Raw genomic sequence first — 24,695 nt, 5'->3', positions numbered from 1 at the left:
ATAATTTTTGACTCCAACATTGTAGTCAGACTCTTGTAAATACACAACATAATCACTAGAAATAGTTGATCTTATTTACTCTAGTAGATCTTCTTAATGTTGCATCAACATTCTTTTGAGAAGTAGGATCATGTTGTTCAGTTGGTTGTTTAACAATTTCATGCACCTGTTGAACTTCAACATCTACTGATTCAAGATCAACAATTTGTGGTTTTTCCAGGACGAGTTCTTCAACATGCATTTGTACTAGAGGCATGTTGTTAACAACAATGATTAGTCTGTTATTTGAAGTGGCACACTGCTCATCTAAATGACCTTTCTTAAGATCAACATTCTAAGATTGATTGATCCCACTAATCAAGTCATTTTAAAGAAAATTTATATTTCTAGATTCCACAAATCTAGTGTTATAAGATGGACAATAAAATTTGTATCCCTTAGGCCTTTCAGCATATCCGATGAAATAGCCACTTATGGTCCTTTAGTCTAACTTGTTTTCTTGTGGATTATAAATACTTAGGGTACGTTTGGTTCAAGTTATCATATATAACCTTGGTTATGTGATTACCAGGCAATCACATAACTAAGGTTATGAGGTATAAAATATAACCTAATGTTGTTTGATTCAACTTATTTATTTGGAGGGAATAAAATTATAAAATACGAGAAATTTAGGATTTATTGTAAATAATTTAGCTATTAAATCAACCCATTTAGCCCAATGAGCGTAATTAGTTCTAGCCCGTTAAGGTTATTGGATCCATTAAGGTTATTAAGTTGGATATGAACTGTTAACCCGAAACCCAAACCTGATAAGAAAACCCTAAAATAGCGTCCCTCCCCACCTCGCGATCCCGTGCCCGACGTCGCCGCCCTCCATCGCACGCCGCCCTCTCCCACCTCCCAAGTTCCTCCACGAAGAGCCAAACCTAACCCTAAGCAAGTCCAAGGCCTCCAAGCCGGAAGCCCCAAGCTGCTCAGCTTCGCTGACAACGAAGAAGATGATGACCGCCGCACCTCCCTTCCTCCTTCGCATTTTCCTTTTTCCTTTCCCCCACCGATCGCGCACCCATCGCCTTCTCCTCCTTCTGCCGAACGCGTGATCAGCGCGCCTCTTCTCCTCCTGCAGTGACCCAGCTGCCGGTCACCCTGCCTCACCTAAGGAAAGCCAATCACGATTTTTCCCCCTTCGCCAGCGTCGGTCGCTGTTGTTGCCGTGCAACGTCGTGCTGCCGAAACGGCAGCGAGACGAGCAATCTTGAGCGGGGCGATCAGCGCGAACAGGGAAGGTTTGGGCTTGAAAGGTTGACGGTAAGTTTGGGATTTCTATTTTTACGGGTTCTGTGTTTGGGATTTTTGGAGTTTGATGAGGTTACATGTTGGAACAAGTCTAATCTGGTGGAGCCAGCAACCCGGCGTAAAGCAGCAGGAAAACCTAGAATCGGAGTTGGTTTAAGACAACCGGATCTGAGGTAAAAATCTTGACTCGGGTTAATTTTGGTATGGTGGGTAATTCTAGTTCTGCTGATGAGATTGGAGTAGGGTTTGATTTGTTGATTAGGGTTTAAATTGAATTAGGTTTCAAATTGATAGCAAGGTGGCTTGAATTTGGGTTTGATCAGGGAGCAGAGGATTGAAGGTGATCAATGTGTGTTCGATTGTGGTTGAGTCCAGTCAAACATGGGTTTGACCAGGATGCTTGAGAAAGGATTAATTATGGTTAATTAGGGTTGGTTAGGATCTGGTCAATTCACTATTGATTAGTAACCTATTTATCCATGTAATTAGGGATTGGTTTAGAATCTAATGTGGTTTGGTTAGCTCAGACTTGATACGATTTAATTTTTCATTTAGTCAATCACCTTATTATGAAAATAACTAAGTTTAAGCTCCGTAATATAAGACATTGACTTACTACCGGATTTCTGGACAGAAGTTCCCTTCCGACACAGACGACTTTCGGAAGGCGAGTATCTTGACTTATCTTTTTAGATCTGTCCTATTGATATGTATAGTTTGCTATAGCTGGTAGTAATTTTTTTCATGCTTTTATATCTGCCCTAGCATGTCACTACCTAATATATATTGTATGTCATTTATATCTGTTATTTATTTAGGTTTCATATAATTATGATACTCAGGGCAGCTACTAGTTATACCTTGCATGTATATCTAGATTTATGATACTCAGGGCATTTGACATGCCTATAATGGTGCATATTATATGGAGGCATAGATTGGTAGGTATTACACGTATTAGTGTCATGCACTATCCTTGCATGATTACATACTAACGATCATCGGCTCCTTTGTAGTCTGAGCCCGTCGCTAGTTACATGATCAGCACACACTGCCACTCAGGGGTTAGTGGTACATTAGGAGAGTGTGTGTAGTTGCTCTGTCAGGGCTCCGCTCGGCCGCTCAGGGATAGTGGTGTCGCAGCGTAGTAGCATTACAGGGATCCCTCCTCCTTACTGTAAGACGAGGAGATGAGAGGTATACTCTCCCATGTGATTTGAGATAGGAGGATAGGTGTACTCCGCCAGCATCTTGTCCACTCGGTCACGCAGGAGCAGTGATGGCAGAGTGCACAGTTGTCATAATTCTACCCACTCGACCTCACCATTGTCGGTGACGGTGGTTGACTGGCGTCAGAGGTGACCATATCATTGCATCATATGCATACTGTATGGATTGCATTTATTATTGCTTGTTGCATTTGTTTGCTGCATATGTTTGGCATGCACATATAGGAGGCCTTATGCATTTGATTTGACGACCTTGCATCTGTTGTAGGATTTGTGCCGTTGTGTTGGTATAGATTGTTGGATCTTATGAACACGGCTAGAGAGGGGGTGTGTGAATAGTCGTCCACTCTTTTCGCTTTATCTTGCTTAATCTTCGGTTACGCAGCGGAAATAATGACTTGATCACAGGCAGATGAAGATCAGCAAGTTAAGACAAGGATTTACGAGGTTCGGAGATAACTTGCTCCTACTCCTCGGCATGTCCGTAAGGTGGACGACTCCTTGATCTTTCGGCAGATCAAACCCCGGTAACACCGGCTAGAAACTTTCTCCTTCTCGGTGGAGGAACCTCTCCACAGTTTGTCTCAACAGATGTGAATAAAGCACAAGACAAAGGAGAACTAATGAATGCGTCAAAGACTAAGAATGAGATGAACAACAAAGACAGCTTGCAGCTCAAGCCTGTCTCTCCAAAACCAGGACGTTGCTCTTCTTCTTTCTCTGGCTTCGACTAGCAGATTGATCTCAAGATTTTAGCACTTCAAAGAATGAACGTTCAAAAAGAATAATCGATACCTTCCTTAGCGCCTCTTCAGCTTCTTTTATAGACCTGCATCCTCGATTACTGAGCCCAACGGATCTCTGACAAAAGCTGTAGTCTCCCTTCCCTGCCAACTGCAGGTACTGCTACCTGCTTTCGTGCGCCGTTTGCTTGTAATCCTTTTTGCAGAAAAGACAGCTCGAAGATTGCCTTGGAACTTCCACTGTTCGTTTGAAATCTCCCTCCCAAACCTGTCCTGTAGCATGCACACTCAAAAGTAGCATTAGAACGTTCCAATATTAGGACAGTATGAAAGAAAGCAATGTAACAGTCATGTCCGAGCTTAGCTACCAAAGCATTCTCGGACTTATCAGGTTCTGAGTCTCAAAGACTCCCTGATGATCGAGCTACCAAAGCTCACAGTCTTGAGACGAGCTACCAAAGCTCTCTCAGACCAAACAGGAGACCGGACCACCAAGGCCCTCTTCCTAGAATCAAGAGACCGAGTCACTAAGACTCTCCTCTTTGAGATCGAGCTACCAAAGCTCACAGTCCTGAGCCGAGCTACCAAAGCTCTCCCGGACCATCCCGGCCATTCGCACCAAGCTCCCGGCCTAATCAGGTTCTGAGCCACCTAGGCTCCCTGAGATCGAGCTACCAAAGCTCACAGTCCTGAGCCGAGCTACCAAAGCTCTCCCGGACCATCTCCGGCCATCAGCACCAAGCTACCGGCCAATTCGGTCCTGAGCCACCAAGGCTCCTTCTGGACCATCCCGGAGACAAGCCACAAAGGCTTCCTCCATTTCTCTCCGAGCATCAAGCTCCATGGTCCTGAGTCACCTAGACTCCTCCTGGACCATCTACACCACAAAGGCTTCCACACCCTCTCATGAGCACCAAGCTCTTCGGTCCTGAGTCACCGAGAGTCCTTGAAGACGAGCTATCAAAGCTCTCTTCAACCGCCTACGAACACCAATCTCCCTGCTATCACAGTCTCGAGCCTCCTAGGCTTCTTATCTCTTAGCCAAGGGCAACACCTTCCCTGCTTCTCCTGATCAGATAGATCAGATAATCACTTTCCCGGACAATATCTCATATCTCCCGGGCAAGATCTCACTTCTCCGATTAAGACACTCTTCTCCAGACAGAATTCAGGCTATCCAATCATTCTCCCGTCTAAGCTTCTCTCGTCTTTGTTTCTCCTGGCCTGCCAAACATTTCTTCACCCGGCCAAATGTCTCTCGACGAAGTTAATATCCTTGCCGGGTAAACTCTTACTTCTCCCGGGCAAGACCTTTTTCCTCCCGGTCTAATTCTCGGGCTTTCCAGTCTTCCAGAAACGAAGGTAACAAAGGGGGTGATCGACCAACTGGTCGATCACCAAGGCTGATCGACCAGCTGGTCGATCAGCCCGTGGTGATCGATCGGCTGGTCGATCAGCCCATGCTGATCGACCAGTGAGTCGATCAGCCTTTTTGTCTCCCGGATCCTCTCCTTTCTGTCTCCCGATCCTCTCCTTTCTGTCTCCCGGATCTTCTCTGTTTTCTTCCGTTCTCCCGGCCGTTGTCGTCATTTCCCCGGCCTTGTTGATTCCTATCATGATAACCTTTTTCCCGGACAGATTTATGTCCATGGGATTTATTTACGGATAATTTTACATCATGTATTCTTTATCTCCCGGGACCCCCTCACCCTTGACTCATCCTTCTCGGTCGCCTTTGCTAAATCCGGACAACACTCTCTTTTACCTTGATTGATCATAGTCAATATGAACCTTACTCGACCGTGTCAGGGAGAACTATTTCCTACTTCTGTCGGTCGAAGTAACCTCAACACTATATGTCTGGCTCCATCTCCCGGCCAAACCCGAATACGTCTTATATTACCAGGGTAATCTCTCCTTGTTACTTACCTGGCCAGATCTTTCCTGGTTAAGTTTATTTCCTTCCCGGGCAAGGACTTGTCAGTGGAACCTATTTCCGGGCAACCTCTTTTCTCTTGGTCAAAATAATGTTCTCCCGGGAACCTCATCAATTAACCCAGGAGTTAGGAAATCTATCTGGTAATCAGATATCCCGGGCAAGTTGTCAATTTCCCGGGCAATCTTCACCTTAAACTTCCCTAAAACAAATTCAACAGGTAGAGCTAAACTTAAATCATGATTAGTTGATCTAATTAATCTTTGTCAAACATCAAAATAGACTCAGGTCTGACTCGAGTCAGACTCGGGTCTGACTAGGGTTAGACTGCATCAACATAGATGATTATAATATGTACAGTTTTCCCATAGTTTCAGTGTGTATTTCTTACTGTACTGACATGATTATTACTGCTAGATAGCTTATTATACATATCTGCTAGATATCCGCTGAGTTCTTTGAACTCATTCCGTTGGTTTCATTCTTTTCAGGTTGACGTCTATCTGGAGAGTCGCTGCTAGTCCCCTATCGAGATGACCTCGACCATTTTGGTTTTTGCTATGTTTTCAGTATTTGTGTCAGAACTTGTTCTATGTCGTATGGATTTTCTTATACATTTTGATTTTTAGTGTGCATGTTATATTTACTGGTTGTGGCCATGTGGGCTTTATTTACATAGTTTTTGTATTTGTGATGTATTTTTGATATGTATGGATTGTGGTCGTGTAGGCCTTCTTGTAGTCATGTAGGTAGGAAATAGTAATTGTTACAGGGGAGATGCTGTCAAATTTTCAGACAGCCATCTCCCGGGGCGTGATAAAAATATAACTAGTTTAATATTTACTATATTACCCTTGATTCAAATAAATTAAATTAAATTAATAATATTAATAATGATAATAAATTGATAATATATTAAAAAATAAATATAATTTATTTATAATTTTTCCTTATGTGTGTTATAGGGTATCTTAAATGGTCCATATTGCAGAGGTAGTGTGTTATAGGATATCTTAAATGGGTCATATTGCAAAGGGAAAGGATGTAGTGAACCAAAAAAGATTCCAACATCTTAACTTTTAATGCTATGAGTTGAGCCACTATATTTCTCATGTGCATAATATACTCACGCACACCCTTTATTCTGGTGAGCTTAGGGTGGGAACTGCATTATTAAAGTGTTAGCCATTGCCTTATCCGAAGTCACAAACTAATTATTATAATATACTCACGCACACCCTTAATTCTGGTGAGCTTTAGGGTGAGAACTGTATTATTAGGGTGTTAGCCATTGCCTTATCTGAAGTCACAAACTGATTATCAATAGTCTTAAGCAAAGCTTGGACATTGTCAAATTACTAGATCGAACCCCTTATTCCAATAGATATTATAGTCTTTATGAACATGACAGAGAGACATTAAATCGCTCTCACTTTTCATAAAGATCAATCGCATCTCGAGAGCTAGTTTTGATTATAGTAGGGGGATTGTCCTTCCTAATGGCATAGCCATGTCCATCCATGCACCCCAAATGTAGGAGAATCATTTCCTTTCAAATCTTAACTTGTCTCCTTTGAGCTCAAGAACATCACATAATTAACATGTTGATTTGCTACATTAATTTAAATAAATATGCTCGTCACAAAAAATTGAAGCTAACAAACCATATAACATGTTTCTACCAATGTAAAATCATGTAAAATATGAATCTAGTGATATAAAACTTATCTATCGGCTAAAATTATGATACAATTGGATTCATTTTAACTTTACGATAAAATTATCAAATCATGTTACCTTTTCTAATTCCGGTGGATAAATTAGAAAATATAATTTGATATTTTATCCTAATTAATTATATAAAATATAATAGAAATTCCTGGGCGATAAGATCTATTGTATTACATATGATCAATTACAATTAATGTTTATTTTCTATATGTAATTTTAAATAAACTTTATTATATAATTTTAATCAATTAAGGATGTAAACATTAATTATTTCTTAAGTTCATATTATTACATAAAACCTTAAACAATATAAATTTAATTCAGAATGTGCTCATATTATTTAATTAAACATTGCAGGTATAAAATAAATAAATAATAGAAGCACATTATATTCCATATTAAGCTTACAATAATTACTGAAGAATTAATTTCATTATGTTTAAATTATTTAATTCAATAAAATTCACATATAAAAATGTAAATAGTAAATTCTAAATACAATTAAATAAAACTAAAACATGCAAAACAGAGGTAAATATTTGCTCTGATACCAAACATTAAAATATTAAACATGTTTAGTATGATTAATAACATCTTCAAATTGAAAAGCAAATGAAATCTGTTATTTCCGGCTCTACACGTTCGATTTCATAATCATCTGTAAGGAGGTAAATTAAAAAATTACAACTGGCCACTACGATGAGGGCATTATCTTGGTTTCATCAAGATTCGACTTTTACCCAGCCCACTGCAGTAAATCTGCATCGTAATAACCAACTTAATCATGTCCTGGAAAAAATAAACTATGTTCAGCAAAAGGTGGAATCGCCACCCAGCGGGCCCACACGGTAGGTCCCACGATCATCTGTGAGAAGGTAAATCAGGAAACTACAGTTGGCCACTACGAAGAAAGCATTGTTTCGGTTTCGCCGAGATTCAACCCTTATCCACTTTAACAAGTCGGTCCCGTAATAACCAATTCAATCATGTCTTAAAAGAAAAATAAATTATCTTTTTCTGTAAAAGGTAGAATCTACCACCCAACGGCCCCACACGGTCGGTCACATGACCATATGTGAAAAGGTAAATTGAGAAACTGTAGTTGGTCATGACGGATGAGGGTATTGTCTCAGCTTCATCAAGATTTAAATCTTTATTCAATTTTACTCCATCGTAATCAACTCAATTATATACCGAGAGATATGGATCATAAAGCATGGACCACTTCAAGTATTTAATTAATTACTTACTTTACAAGAAATAACCAACATTTCAAAGTTTCAACATTGAAGTCTATTCATTCTCCTTCTAAAAAGATAACTATATATTTAAGCAAAATAACTGGTCTTTGAGGACGAAGAGGAGGAGAAAGGACTTGCTGTAAGGATATTTCCTTGCGGAGCAGAGGATTAGGTGGCGAGAAGGACCTTGAGGACGAAAGAGCTTCAACGTCATCTGGCAACGAGGAAGAACTCAAGGAGGAGATGGTTTCGCAGTCTCTTAGCAACCCGGAGCTTGAATAAGGAGGGAGAGCTTCGTGTTGCCCATGGTTGCAGCACTGCGGATCACGACGAAGCACAGGTTGCCGAAGGAGAAGGCAGTTAACTTGCAGGCATCGAGCAAAGATCATTTCGTTCGATAAGGATTCTTGCCCAAGCTTTTCAAAGCTGCAAACTTTTTCCACGCTTCGCCTCCAGATCGAAGATGGAACAATTGAAGGAAGCTACAGTCGGCAATCCATCAGTCCCGTCGAATTGTATGATGTTGCAGAATTGTTTCTGCGAGGAAGCGTCCTGCAATTAGTCCACGGAGAGATCGCAAAGCTCAAGCGCGGAAGGCACATGGGCTCTTCGATATCGAACCGCTCATTGAGCGGGTGGATCGGCTTGCTAAACGAGGAATGGAGGATCAAATCCGAGTCGCGGGGCGGCATACCCGGGCTTTGCGTGCCGATCATGGCAGCGCGGGAAGCGGGCGACCGACGATCCCATTTCTCTTCTTGCCCTCTTTAGAGGCCGTGGGCACACAGTGAGTGAGTGAGTGAGAGAGAGAGAGCGAGAGATCCCACAAGCGAATCGATCGATCGACGATTTCAGGTTACCCTGACTCTCCATTTCCAATTCGGTGTTCATCTCGAAGTTTTCATCGCATTTCTCTGTCGGTTGCCCTAAATCGCTTCATTCTTGTTCCAAGATGTCGTCTTGAATTTGGATTTCGTTTTGATTTCTCCATCTGTTGCTCTTGTTTCTTCTTGTCCACTTCGTCATCGTCGAAGGAACCTTAGCACCTCGAATCTCGAACCCTAGATGGTAAAATCTAGGTTTCGTTGGATGCTCATTTAATTCAGTCTCAAGGACATTCATTCGTGTTGAAGAAAATTTATGATCTGCTCGATTTTGTTATTCATTGTTGCTTCATCGTTTTCTGTGATTGAAGAATGATTCTAATCTCAAACTGGCTTCTTGTTTCCTATCAGATATAGAAGATGGCAGAAGGTGAAGATATCCAGCCTCTTGTCTGCGACAATGGAACTGGAATGGTCAAGGTACAATTTCATAGAAATCTGATCTCACCACATTTCATAGAAGCCTGAAACTTGCTGCTGTATTTAAATTTCTCAGGCTGGATTTGCTGGAGATGATGCTCCGAGGGCTGTGTTCCCCAGCATTGTAGGTCGGCCTCGTCATACTGGTGTGATGGTAGGGATGGGTCAGAAAGATGCATATGTAGGTGATGAAGCTCAATCAAAAAGAGGTATCTTGACATTGAAATATCCAATCGAACATGGAATTGTCAACAATTGGGATGACATGGAGAAGATTTGGCACCACACCTTCTACAATGAGCTCCGTGTGGCACCTGAAGAACATCCTATTCTTCTCACTGAAGCCCCACTGAATCCCAAGGCTAATCGCGAGAAGATGACTCAGATAATGTTTGAGACCTTCAATGCTCCGGCCATGTATGTGGCCATTCAGGCTGTTCTTTCTCTCTATGCTAGTGGTCGAACAACAGGTAGGTAAATAATCAAACATATATCGATCGATCATGCCAATGCATCAGTGTCACTAATTCTCACAATGAATGCTCGCAGGCATTGTGCTGGACTCCGGTGATGGTGTGAGCCACACCGTGCCCATCTACGAGGGCTATGCTCTTCCCCATGCCATCCTCCGCCTTGACCTTGCTGGCCGTGACCTCACCGACGCACTCATGAAGATCCTGACGGAGCGTGGTTACTCCTTCACCACCACGGCTGAGCGTGAAATCGTGCGTGACATCAAGGAGAAGCTGGCCTACATTGCCCTTGACTTCCAGCAAGAGCTGGAGACTGCCAAGACCAGCTCCTCCATAGAGAAGAACTACGAGCTGCCCGATGGCCAGGTCATTACCATCGGCTCTGAGCGCTTCCGGTGCCCGGAGGTGCTTTTCCAACCATCCATGATAGGCATGGAAGCTGCCGGCATCCATGAGACCACCTACAATTCGATCATGAAGTGTGATGTGGACATAAGGAAGGATTTGTATGGAAATATTGTGCTCAGTGGCGGGACGACCATGTTCACAGGAATCGCTGATAGGATGAGCAAGGAGATCACGGCGTTGGCACCGAGCAGCATGAAGATTAAGGTGGTGGCGCCGCCGGAGAGGAAGTACAGTGTGTGGATTGGAGGCTCCATCTTAGCTTCCCTCAGCACTTTCCAACAGGTAACTGCATGCGTTTTTCAATATTATTCCATTGTTGTTCATGAATATAATTGAGTTTGCAATCGATATCCATTGTTGTGCTTCGCAGATGTGGATTGCCAAGGCAGAGTATGATGAGTCTGGCCCATCCATTGTGCACAGGAAGTGTTTCTAGATCTTCTCGAAGCCAAATAATAAGATCATCCACAAGAAGATCGAATTCATTGAATTGAAAACATTATTTCAATTTTCGTTTCTCTCATTGAGTTTTACTTCAAGATAATCAGGTGGTCTGACTGTACTGCCAACTGATCACCATGCAGTTGTTTTGCTTCACTTACTTTAATTTTTTTATTCTTTTATTGAATCTGAATCCCAGTGGATGGATATTTAATAATTATGACGAGATAAATATGATTTTGTTGAACCGTAACCTTATTGTTTTTTAGTTTGACATCATTATCAATTTTCCTCGACCATCTTAATTACGTTGGCTATTTAGAGCATCCAATGCTCATTCGTTATAACACCTAAAGTTAATAATTAAAAAATGCTGGCCCCTGGCTGGCCCACCCCACTATCACATGAACGTGTTCAAAACATTGAACGCGTTCAGTTGTGATAACACTCCTCCACATTGCTTATTAATACTCAAGGGGTGTTATTAGCACCCTATTAACATAGCGTTGTTGATGCTCTTACCATAAGTACGATCATAGTTGAAGATGAAGTTTTTAATAATATTTTTTTAAAAAAATTCTTAAAGGATTAGTTTAGCGGGTTTTGTTATGTTGTGTGTTTTTTTATGCATGTAGCGTCTGTAATTGAGTGTGCATCTGGATGAATTGAGGCACTCTACGTACTCAATCGCAAATGGATATCGCCCACGGAAAGACGCATAGACTATTAATATTCTTAATTTAGCTTAGAATTATTTCCTACATCAATATTATACTAGACCAGGTACTTTACTAAATTATACTTTCATATTTATCAAATTAAACACGTCGTTCTTAAAAATTCCTCCATCTATATGTGCATTTGTTTGACCACAGTGTTTTTCGATCGCTAATCGTTATTTTTCTTATAGTGCAAGTCATTGAAAAACATTTAAAATATTCTTAAATCACCCAAGTATATTTAAAATTTTAAAATATAAATTATATTTTATAAGGGTTTCAAGCTACTGTGTCTCATTCAAAAAAAATTATTTTTTTCTTAAAACTCATGACGATTTAAATAGGCGGTAGGATTAATATTAAAGAGCATGATTATATTAAAAAAAATCTCTAAAATACATTCATTCTGATTTAGATTAAATCTGACAAACTTAACTCCGTTAAAACTTACTGATAACAGTAGAAATTCATATTTATAAATTTTAATTATGATTTGACTCACAAGAGTTCCAGAAATACATAGGTATCTATTGAGTAACATGATAAGTCTAAATTGATTAGCAAATTTATAATAAAATTACATAATATTGATTTTTTTTAAAAAAACATAGTGCTAGCTAAATAGAGAGGAGGTTGGAGGACATGGTTATATTCAAAAGACTCCTAAGAATGTATTGGCCCCGGTTTAAATTGATTTGGATGTGTCTAAAATCATCAATGACTTTTAGTCAAAACTCATTGATGTGATTCATTAGTGAATTTTTATTCAAACTCATTGTCTGAAATTTTTAATATGGTAGATTTAAGGGAGTCTTGTGAACACATTGATATTATTGTTGAGTAAATTTGATAAGTCTAAGTCAATCGATGAATTTTTATTAAAAATGGCTAATGGTCATTCAATATCTAAAATTTAAAAATTTTAACATAGTCAAAGTCAATGGAATATCAAGAACAAAGTAGTATTATTGTTAAGTAAATATAATATATTTAAGTCTAACAGTGAATTTGTGTCAAATTTATCCGAAGTTGTATAAATTTTAAAAATTCACAACAACCTATATCTAGGGTGTGACACCAATATTAGAAAGCATAGTTATACTTAGGAGACTGATAGAAATGTATGGATCCCGTTTTAAATTGAATATGATAAATCTAAGTCTATCAATAAATTTTGAGCAAAAATCATAAATAATCATATAATAAAATTTTCAATATAGTTAGAGTCACAAGAGTTCAAAAACACATTGGTGGATTGTTGAGTGAATATAAGTCTAAGCCCAATAATAAATTTGTGTCAAATTTATACTTAATGTTGTATAAATTTTAAAAACTCACAATAAACTATCTAGGATGTAAAACCAAAGTTGAAGGGCATAGTTAGATTCAAAAGACTCATAAAAATGCATTGGTCCTAGTTTAGATTGAATCTGATAAGTCTAAGTTTGTTAATGAATTTTGGCCAAAAGTCAGATGATTTTACAACATTCTTAGAGTCAGTATTGATTAATTGATATGCATGAAACACAATATATAAAATGGAAATAAATACTTACAATTGATGCCTTGCAATTGATGTTTGTGCTTGACATCAAAGGAACAATTACCATGAATGGTCCCTTGTATTCCACGAGTTAAATCCCTTTCACTTTGGATATTCTTCTTCTTCTCAAGAACTAATGCTCTTCTTGTTCCCAAGAACTGATCTCACATCACTCTTCATTTTATGCACTTGGACACTCTTAATAAAGAAAAGGATTCCAACTACACATAGCAGTTGTCATTTACCATTGTAACTGTAGCACTATCAATATCTCTCACTCACCTAAGTCAAGTCACAAAAATCAAATAAGAATATTCAATTTATACATAAGAAAAATTGATTCATGTGACAATAAGCATACTAAGTGATTAATAATAAGAAAGTTGTCACACCTTACATAGTCGCTCTTCAAAATAAATTAGAGACATCAATATCTTGCATTTACTCTAAATTAAATAATTACATCAATATGAATATCTTTAATCCCTCATAATGATTATTATGTCAAAAAAATATTCAATATCTCTAATTATTAAAATTATTCACAATCATACTTTTTAGTACTAAATAAAAAATATAATTGGTCGATCAATGAATAAACGTAATAGATGTAAAACAATTTTAATCTTTTTTTTTAGTTAGAATCCATTCATTTTAATTAGTTGTTTTCTTAGTTATGCTCCATAAATCGAATCAACCGTAGTTATTAGGATATATACTAAAGTAGTAAACACTGATTAAAATTTCAAGTAAACAACTATAAAAAGTCATTGAGGATAAAATTGAGATTATTTTATAATCTCAAGGGTCTCACATATTAGAGAAGCAGGAATTCATTCTCCTATTACTTTTATTGTTACTATTTCACATATAGTATGAATCACATGCTACAATACTATTCTCTTTACTAATAAAGAATGCATATTTTTCACAAATTTAACATCGTACAGATTTTGATATAGACATACTCAATGTCTAATCTTGAATTCAACTTATGAATTATAATATGACTTCCAATAGATTTTGTAAATGGTGGGGTTCATTTACTCCGATCATTATCAATTTATAAATGATCTCATCTTGATGTTACTATCAAGGCGATCTTAGCTTACAGGTATGTCTCCATTCACAACTTCATTAGCTGTCCCCTAAGTAATGATCTTACCTCTATTTATACTTAACAAATAGAGATGATTGTCTATGTAAGATGACCAATCTCAACTTGCCAACATCTCACCAAGACTTATCTAAATGTAACAATGACATATACATTGAATAGATCATGACATTCCACAATTAAACATCTTATAGTATTCGTTTATCTTTATAATGTATTACATTCTACGAAGTCCTAAAGGTTTCACGTGTTCTTGAAATGACTCTTTAGTCAATGACTTAGTAAAAGAATCAGCAAGCATAACACGTATAGGGGTATACTCAAAAATAATCTTTTTCTTAGCAATTATGTCCCTTATAAAATTATACTTCATAGATATGTGATTACCCTTGCTATTGATGGGAAATACTAGGAAACCCGTTCTGGTAAATTCTTGCAGAACAAAAAGTTTTTCTGGAAACGGATTTAAGTTGCCCTCATAGTCGATCAAACAAAGTTTGATCGACGCATTTAGATCATTGGGATCTTGTGTTTGGTTTACAGGATCCAAGATGAAAGGAACAATTTATTTAAAGCGAAAATAATAAATTTGTACCTTTTCTTTGGGTTGTCCTTGAAGAAGAGATAACCCCTCGATTTTCTGCTGTATATCCTCTCCTCTTCTCGAACGTTGTGTGGGCAACGGTCCTTCGAGAATACTCCACCAAAAACTCAACGAACCAAGCCTTCTCCTTTCCTTTTCTCTTCTCCTTCTTCTTGCCTGTGGCCGCCGACCCTAGGGGAAGGGAAGCTGGGAACTTTCGGCCACCAAGAAGCCAAGAGAAAGCAAGGAGTTGCTGGCCCAAAAGGAGGAAGAAAAGAAGCTGGACGGTGGGAGAAAGAAAGGAAGGGAAGGGAGGTGTTTCACCGCCGGCCCTAGGGGAGGAGGAGATCTAAGAATTGTGTGTTCTATTGCCTCCCCTAAACCCCTCCTTATATAGTTATTCCATCTAGGAAATTTAGGAAAAAGTCTAACAAATTTTATAAGATTTTAATTAGAACAAATCTAATAAAATCTTATATATAAGATTTGTTATCTTTTTAATAAGTTTCCATTATATTAATTTTATTCTTATTTTAACAAAATCTTTTAATTATATCTCGCTAAATTTTTAACGAGATTCCATAATTAATATTTTGTTAATTTAACAAAATTAGTTTGAATCGATTACCAACCGATTCCAGATGGCTTAATCGATCAACTGATCGATTAAGGCTCCATGTAATCGATCGGACGATTGATTAAATGTCGTAACTTTTTTCTCAGAAAGCCTCGTAATCGATCAAGAGATCGATTATGCTTCTCCGTAATCGATCAAGTGATCGATCACCATTCTCCATAATCGATCAAGAGATTGATTACCATTCTCCGTAATCGATCAAGTGATCGATTACGGTGGGTTCGAACGTCTTCAAGAATTCTTCCGAAGGTCTCCAAGAATTATTCACGAATTCTTCCGAAGATCTCTAAGAATTCTTTCTGAGGCGGATTTGAGGATTTCCAGAAGCTACAGTAGGGACCTAGAGGAGGAATTGGTTTTGGTCTCCTGATGGACTTAAGCTTCCCATGCTCTTCATCGAACACACAGCTTAAGTCCATCAATAATAACTCATTCCACTAGAGAGTTAGTATTGCACTACCGCACCAATCCCATATTACAATATGGGCTCCTTCTTACTATAAGTACATTAATCTCCCTGTGTTTAAGATATCGTATGTCTGTTAATTAAATGAGTTACTAACAACTCGAATTTAATTAACTTCTGATTCCGAGAGTAGTACCACTCAACCTTTGTTATCATGCGGAACTAAGTCCACCTGCAGGGTTTACATGATAATCCTTTATGAGCTCCTCAAGGGGATATCATCAGCCTAGATTATAGGACACAGTTTCCTTCTATAATCAACAACACACCATGTACATAATACTACTTCCCAACTCATCGGGCCTTTTGATCTATCGCACTAAATCTCACTCTTTGATGAATCAAAAAAATATATATTAAGTACATGTGTTTGTTATTATATAGGGATTAAGAGCATGTACATCTATAGTAACAGAGGTTTAGTTCGATTATATAATCAGTATAAATCGATCAATTCTCAGATGATCTTGCTTAATACACACTGAGTGTACTAGTGTAATTTTATAGTCAAGATAGACTAAGACCAAATTACACTACAACCAGTCCAATAGTTTGTCCAATCCATCTTGGTTATGAACATTGTTTATAATCTATAAGGAACTGATAACACAGTCTTCTGTGTGTGACTCCGCACACCATGTTTATCTATAATATAAATTAAATGGACACTTGCATAAAAACTAAATGCAAATATTGACCAAAAGTAATTCTCATTTCAAAATGTTTATTTATATAGATAGTTAGGATTCTTGTATACATCCCAACAGCTATGATATTTGAGATCCTTAGAAAAGTTATAGCAGCTTGATTGTCAAGTAAACTATAATGGACTATCATTATCCTTAGCAATCTTTAGATGTTTCAGGAACCTTTATAACCAGACAACTTCTTGCACAACCGTTGAATAAACCACATATTCAGCTTTCATTGTTGATAATGTTACACAAGTTTATTTCTTGTTATTCCATGAGATGGCTCCACCATTTAAAAAGAAGTCATAACTAGATGTGGATTTTCTATCATCAATGTCTCCAGCCTAATCTTTATCCGTGTAGGTTTTCAAGCTCATGTCAGATCTTTAAAAATAGAGACAATAATTCATTGTGCATTTAAGATATTTGAATATCCTCTTCATCAATTTCAGTATCTCGATCCTGAGATTGATTGAAAATTGCTAACTAAGCCAACAACATAGTTGATATCAGGATGTATACACAACATAGTATACATTAAACTACCAATGACACTGCCATATAATCTTTTCTTCATCTGGGTTATTTCCTCAGGAATCTTGGGGCACATACTTTTGTTCAAAACAGTATCTTTTGCCATAGGTGTTTGTTCAATGTTGTAATTTGACATATTGAAGTGTTGTAGGATCTTAGTAATATAAACCTCTTGGGGCAAATCCAAAAATTTTTTTGATCGATCTCTTATAATATTTACTCCTAAGATGTACTCAATTTCTTCTATATCTTTTATGTCAAATTGTGATGAAAGTCATGCTTCGAATTCTATTACAAACTTTATATCACTTCCAACTATTAGCATTCAATATATAATGACAAGATAATAAACTTTCCTTTTGTCTTTTTAAATAGACACAATGATTTCATTGATCATTTTAAAATCATAAGATAAAATAATTTTATTAAATCTTATGTTTCATTGTCTTAACACTTGATTTATACCATAAATAGACTTTTTAAGTCTACACATTTTATTCTCTTGGTCTTCAACAATGTAACCTTCTGACTGTGTCATTGCCTCGTTAAGCTCACTATTTAAGAAAGTTGTCTTTACATCTATATGATATAATTCTAAATCAAAATGTACTACTATAGCCAAAATGATATGAATTAACATAAATTTTATGACAAGATAATGTCTCTTCAAAATCAATACCATCTGTTGGGTATATCCTTTTGTAACTAAATGAGACTTTTATCGATCAATTGATCCATCCACTTTTCCCTTAATTTTGACAATCCATTTATTTTCAATGGCCTTTCAGCCTGGAGAAAGATTGATTACTTTTTAATCTTGACTTTTCATTGACTTTATTTCCTCATCCATTGCAAATTTTCACTTTTCTCTAACTGAGCATCTCAATGCTTCTTCAACAGTTTAAGGTTCTTCATCGTCAACTGGAAGAATCATTAAGGTCTCATTCTCAATGTCAAACCTTTTTCGAAGAATAATCTTATGACTACTTCTTCTTATGTTGGATTGTTAAGAAATCAACTCATTAATTAATAAATCACTCCCATTAAGTTGACTAGATTCAGACATCTCTTGTAATACCTTGTTCATTGATAAAATATTATCCTCCTCATCTATTGCAAATAGCGGAATAGTCTTATCAATATCACCTCTCATTGGGAACTCAATTTCAAGAAAGGTTGCATCTCTCGATTCTACTTCGGGGATGGTTCCATCTAGTTGCTCATTAATGAAAACATAATCTTTGGAGGTATCAAAATATTTTACAAAGATACAGTTTTTACCCATAGATCCTAATTTTTCATATTTATGAGTCTTATCATGAACACAGACAACTGACCCTAAGGTCTCAGATGACTTAAATCTGATTTTCTATCTGCCCATTATTCATATGGGATAGATGAAATAAATTTAGAAGACACTTGATTAAGTATTTAGGTTATTGTTATAATATATCTCTCCAATAAGAAATCGATAAATTCTCTTGAGTCATCATAGATCTAATCATATCTAAAAGAGTTTGATTTCTTCTTTTAGCAACTCAATTTTGCTTTGAAGTTCTTGAGAATGTTAGTTGTCTAATAATCTCTTTCTCATTATATATTGTCTTAAAATGATTAGACAAATATTCAACCCTCATGGCCAATGAGTAAGATTTTAACCTTATAATCTAAGGAGGCGCTTGGTAGGCGAGTTTAGGAGAGGGGAATGGGAATGAAATCTATTTCATTCCCATTCTTAATGCTTGGTAGACGGGAATGGAAATCAAAATAAGGATTTGATATCCCTGATTTCATAACCTACCCTTCCCCTGGTTATCGTTAAACTCATTCCCATCGCGGCGCAGCTTTTTTTCCCGTGGATAGCGGTACCCCACGCCCATCTCCTAGGACGCGATTTCTTCCCTGCGATTTCTTCCCTGCTGCGATTCTTCCTTCCTTCTTCCCCACCCGCGAGCCTCCCTTCCTCTTGGCCGCCCCCCTTTTCTTCTCCCCCGTTCATCTAAGCTCCCCCCCATCTTCCTCCTCTTCTTCTTTTCTCTGCCGGCTCCTAGGTTGCGAGAAGCTTCCACGGCTCGCTATATTGCTTTTTAGGGCTCGCTTGACCGCCACCATTTCAATCCTCTTTTTGGTTATAATCAGAAGGTCGGAAAGAGTAGATATTTGTCGAACATGTCCGACGACGGCATGGTCATGGTCTACGACAACGGCGCCGCCCTGGAGCCTAAGAAGTCCTCCACCTTCTCCGTCAAGGTGGGACTGGCCCAGATGCTGCGCGGCGGCATCATCATGGACGTCGTCACCCACGACCAGGCCCGCATCGTCGAGGAGGCCCGAGCCTGCGCCGTCATGGCGCTGGAGCGCGTCCCCGCCGACATCCGCGCCCAGGGCGGCGTCGCCCGCATGTCCGATCCCGGCCTCATCAAGGAGATCAAGCACGCCGTCACCATCCCTGTCATGGCCAAGGCACGCATCGAACACTTTGTCGAGGCGCAGATCCTGGAAGCCATCGGCGTCGACTATGTGGACGAGAGCGAGGTGCTGACCCCTGCCGATGACCAGAACCACATCAACAAGCACAACTTCCGCGTACCCTTCGTGTGTGGCTGTCGTGACCTCGGCGAGGCCCTCCACCGCATCCGCGAGGGCGCTGCCATGATACTCACCAAGGGCGAGGTTGGCACCGGCAACATCATCGAGGCCGTTCGCCACGTCCGTTCCGTCATGGGCGACATTCGCGCCCTGCGCAACATGGACGACGACGAGGTCTTCACCTTTGCCAAGCGCATCGCCGCCCCTTATGACCTTGTCATGCAGACCAAACAGTTGGGAAGGCTCCCCGTCGTCCACTTCGCTGCCGAAGGAGTGGCCACCCGGCCGACGCCACCCTTATGATGCAGCTCGGTTGTGATGGCGTGTTCGTTGGCTCTGGCATCTTCAAGAGTGGCGATCCAGCACAAAGGGCGAGAGCCATCGTGCAGGCGGTAACCCATTACAGCGACCCAGAGATCCTTGCGGAAGTGAGCTCCGGCCTTGGGGAGGCCATGGTGGGGATTAATCTCAGCGACGCCAAGGTCGGGAGATTTGTAAGTCGGTCGGAGTAGAAGACAAGCTTAAAAAATCGCTCGATTTCGTAGGTGAAGATTCTGTGAAAGTTGAGTTATTGTTCAGTTTGAATTCATCTGAAATTGAAGATTTTGTGCTCAGTTGTTTAGAATAGTATGCTTGTGATGTTGTGTTTGATGACTACAGTTTTGCTTCTCTTACTTTTGGTATTGTGGTAGTTGTTTTGATCATGTAAGACAATTGTTTAGAAGATTTTGTGAAGGTTGAGTTATTGTTCAGTTTGGATTCATCTGAAATTGAAGATTTTGTACTTAGTTGTTTAGAATAGTATGCTTGTGATGTTGTGTTTGATGAAAATTTTCAAGTGTGCGGAACATGAAGCAAGATTTTTTATCGGTTCGGTCGATTCAGATTTTATAAAGAAATCGATGGGTTCTTTATAATAAACCTTGGAATTGCTCAGTTGCTTATGTTTGTGATGTTGGGTTTGATGAATACATTTTTACTTCTTTCACTTTTGATATTGTGGTAGTTATTTTGATTATATAAGACGATTGTATTTTGGACGATGATTATTGTGGACAATTATGCCTTTTGTATGTTGGGATGAAATAAAAATATTCATCATATTGTATTTTTTTAAAAAATAAAATGGTTTTGTCTATGACTCTATATGATTACTTTTGTCTTTTACATATAAGGGTAAAATGAGAATTTTGACTGATTCTCATTCCATAATTTAAGTTAAACCAAACAACATTAATGGGAATAATACTCATTCCAGTATCTATACCAAGCACTAAAAATCCGGTAATCATTCCCATTGCCATTAACCCCTCAATCAAAATCATTACCATTCCCATTACCGAATGTATACCAAGCGCCCCCTAATTGATTCTCAACTTCGTTCATATAACATTTAAAGCAATCTAATTACTTCAAATTTATGAGAAATCAAACACACATAACTAAAACGTGTAAAGTTATCAATAAATGTAATGAAATAGGAAGCTCCATGTCTAGCCTTCACATTCATTGGATCATAAATATTTGAATGGATAAATTGCAATGGTGATTCAACTCTTATAGCCTTCACATTCATTGAACCATCTGAAACATCCTCTCTATATTGGGCACATCACCCTCAAATTGACATCTATTGTGTGCTTGCCAAAGTAAAAAAAAACATACATGACATTGCTAAGCGTCAAGCCTTATTAAGTGTGTTATTATTGTGGAACCATCGATGGAAGATCTTCAACATCAGCTTGAACATGCTCAACTCTTGCCGAATGTGCAACCAGGTTCAACCTTGTCCTAAAGAGGTTTGCTTAGTGCTTATAGTGCAGCCAAAAAAAGAGGTGGCCTATAGACTTATCCGCTCTTCGACAAAGCAGACAAGTTTTGCAAGCTTCATATAAAATCTTATCCTTGGCACGTAGTCTTTCATTTGCAAATTGTCAAATTGTGAATTGGTGCTTTGACATGAGGTATGACTTCCATACAACTGATAACCACACCTTGACATCACTTCGTGGCTTGAAAAAATCATAAGCGACAGCTTAACCTTACTGCTATGCACCACCGAATTAGGATTCCAGAGTGATCGCCCCTTGCTGGGCAGTGCTGACTTTGACTTGGATGACTACTCTAATATGGATGAGTCACTTGATGAGAGGTGAGTCTGATGCCTTAGCTTGTTAAAAAATTTAAATTTTTTGAGATAGTAAAAAATGTTGTTGTTGTTGTATGAATATGACTCAATAGTGAATTTATGTCAAATTTATTCAAAATTATATAAATTTCAAAAATTTACAGTAATTTATCTAAGGTATGAACTCAAAATTAAAATATATAGTTACACGGAGACTTGAATGCATTGGTTTTGATTTAAATTGATTTGGGTATGTTTAAGGTTTAGTGAATTTTGACCAAAATTGACTAATAAGTTCCATTAGTGAGTTTTAGTTAAAATTCATTATTGGTGTTAAAATATCTAAATTAATTAAATCAAGACTAATGCATTTATAGAAGTCTTTTGTGTTAGGACCTTGTGAGCTAAAAGGGGGGTTGAATAGTTTTACTCGATCAAACTTGAACCTTCGTCGCTGAAGAAATTCCTCTCTACACACCCTCACAACTCAACCAATACTAACACAAGAGGATTTTACTTGGTATCCGCCTCCTTAGGTGACTAATCCAAGGGTCTTCACTCGGCTCACTCTTCCACTATAACTTCTCCTTCTCGGACAAACACCGAAGGCGGAGAAACCTTCTTACAACAGATTACAAGTTGTATACAAACAACCAAACAATACAAGGAAGAAGAAGAGTAAAAGATGTTACACAAAAGTGATGAGAATGCTTCTTCTTCTTCAAGAGGTTGCTCTAAGCTTTGTAGATGAATACCAACAGGTTTCTTGATCACTAGAGCACAAGCACTTGGAGCATAAACAGTGTTGAGTTCTTCCTCCACGAGTAGCTCTTCACCATTTAAACAGGTTCAGTTTTATTGTCATCAGTCGACTGATACCATTACAGTCGACTGATTTAGTCAAATAGCTACTGAATTACTGAAATCACATCTGATTTTTATCAGAATTTAAAATCCAGTCGACTGGTTTTCCCATCGGTCGACTGGTTTTATTTCAGTCGACTAATGTGAAGATCCAGTTGAGTCATTTTACCTTCTGTTCGCTCCCAGTCGACTGAAGTATAATCACAGTTGACTGAAGTGTAAACCCAGTCGACTGAAGTATAAACTCAGTCGACTGATGTGTAAAATCAGTCAACTGAATTTTAAAACCAATTGACTGACACCAGGATTAAATGGCTGAAATGAAGTCTTACCGAGTTCTTTCCTCACTTGATCAAGAGTTTGGTCGTCGACCTTCTTGATCTTCATTTGCCTTACCCTATAAGGACTTTCTCATGCCAAGAGCTCGCCTCTTGGACTTCCTCGCTTGATCAAGAGTTTAATCGTCGACCTTCTTGATCTTCATTTGCCTTACCCTGTAAGGACTTTCTCATGCCAAGAGCTCGCCTCTTGAACTTCCCTTTTATCTCACGTCCGATCTTCTCACCCGCAAGAACTTTCCTCCATTTGTCTTACCCTTGTAAGGACTTTCCCGTGCCAAGAGCTCGCTCCTTGACCCTCTTGGACTTCCCTTTTACCTTACGTCCGATCTTCTCACCCGCAAGGACTTTCCTCCATTTGCCTTACCCTTGTAAGAACTTTCCCGTGCCAAGAGCTCGCCTCTTCGACCCTCTCGGACTTCCCTTTTGCCTTATGTTCGGTCTTCTCACTCGCAAGGACTTTCCTCCATTTGCCTTACCTTGTAAGGACTTTCGCTCACCAAGTGTTCGGTCAACCTTGATCCACTTGGACTTTCCTCTTGCCAACTTTCATATTGGACTTTCCATCTCGTGCCAAGTGTCTGGTCCTCCATGACCCACTTGGATTTCTCACCATCAAGTATTCAATCAACCTAGACTTACTTGACATCTTATCAACATATTGATCAAACATCAAAATCTAACTCGAGTCAAATCGAGCTTGGCCAACTTGGTCAACAATGACCTGAGGTTGATTGCACCAACATCTTGAGTATAAATATGCCCTTTAATCTTTATTTCACACTCTATTTAGTATCCTATAAACTTAAAAATAAAAAAAATCCAACCTTATAATTTTATTATAAAACTACTAATGACTTTAGACTTTTCATATTCATTCAACACCACCTATATATTTTTAGGCGATTCTGATAATATTTAAAAAAGAATTTAATTTAAACCTTGTATATGTTGATGCAGTTTTGTCCCGATTGTTGTTTTGATGTTGACACAGATTTAAGTTCAGTTTAATTGGATAAGAATTAAGTTCAATATATTCAGATTAATCAATGACGGATTGAGTCAGAGAGGGCTCGGTAGCTCGTTCTCTAGACCGGATTGAGTCGGAGAGGGCTCGGTAGCTCGTTCTCTGGATTAGGTCAGAGAGGGCTCGGTAGCTCGTTCTCTGGACCGGTTTGAGTCGGAGAGGGCTCGGTAGCTCGTTCTCCGGACTAGGTCAGAGAGGGCTCGGTAGCTCGTTCTCTGGATCGGATGGAGTCGGAGAGGGCTCGGTAGCTCGTTCTCCGGACTAGGTCAGAGAGAGCTCGGTAGCTCGTTCTCTATACCGGACTATGGTCGGAGAAGGCATGGTAACCTGTCTTCGGACTGGATCATTATCAGAGGAGGCTTGGGAGCTTGTTCTATGATTATGTGATCCAATGCGGTTGGCTCGGGTGAGACCCAAGTTAATCTGATCGAGTCTTGATTTAGGGTTTAAATGCTTTGCTTGGTTTAATCGATCAGTGAATTGATTAACTAAGGGGAAGTTGGTTAATCGATCTGGTGATCGATTACAGAGCTTTAATCGATCTGGTGATCGATTACAGAGCTTTCTGTGAGACCAGAGTTAGTTTGTTAATCGATCTGATGATCGATTACAGAGCATTCTGTAAGAATTCGTAAAACCCACAGAATGTACCA

At 38.7% G+C, this 24,695-nt stretch overlaps 1 protein-coding gene, 1 long non-coding RNA gene and 1 pseudogene across 2 annotated transcripts; all 3 read left to right on the top strand.

Moving 5' to 3' along the window:
• Positions 1–888: 888 nt before the first annotated feature.
• On the top strand, positions 889–5,897 carry LOC141842671 (uncharacterized). The gene is made up of 3 exons (XR_012602954.1): positions 889–1,311; positions 1,390–1,472; positions 5,699–5,897. It is a non-coding gene; the product is annotated as an uncharacterized LOC141842671 (long non-coding RNA).
• A 3,067-nt stretch (positions 5,898–8,964) lies between these two features.
• On the top strand, positions 8,965–10,809 carry LOC141842933 (actin). Its single transcript, XM_074730922.1, has 5 exons — positions 8,965–9,034; positions 9,421–9,483; positions 9,560–9,953; positions 10,033–10,646; positions 10,735–10,809. The coding sequence occupies exons 2-5, from the start codon at positions 9,424–9,426 to the stop codon at positions 10,798–10,800; spliced, it is 1,134 nt and encodes a 377-aa protein (XP_074587023.1). The 5' UTR covers positions 8,965–9,034; positions 9,421–9,423; the 3' UTR covers positions 10,801–10,809.
• An 8,455-nt stretch (positions 10,810–19,264) lies between these two features.
• On the top strand, positions 19,265–20,197 carry LOC141843565 (putative pyridoxal 5'-phosphate synthase subunit PDX1.1; annotated as a pseudogene).
• The last annotated feature ends 4,498 nt before the right edge of the window (positions 20,198–24,695 follow it).

Source organism: Curcuma longa, chromosome 12, assembly GCF_044706935.1.
Source record: "Curcuma longa cultivar G26 ecotype Majalengka, Jawa Barat chromosome 12, ITB_CL_G26_1.1, whole genome shotgun sequence".
In the NCBI taxonomy this organism is placed as follows: Eukaryota; Viridiplantae; Streptophyta; class Magnoliopsida; order Zingiberales; family Zingiberaceae; genus Curcuma; species Curcuma longa.
The sequence above is the reverse complement of the archived record's forward strand: the minus strand, read 5'-3'. Positions and strand labels throughout refer to the sequence as shown.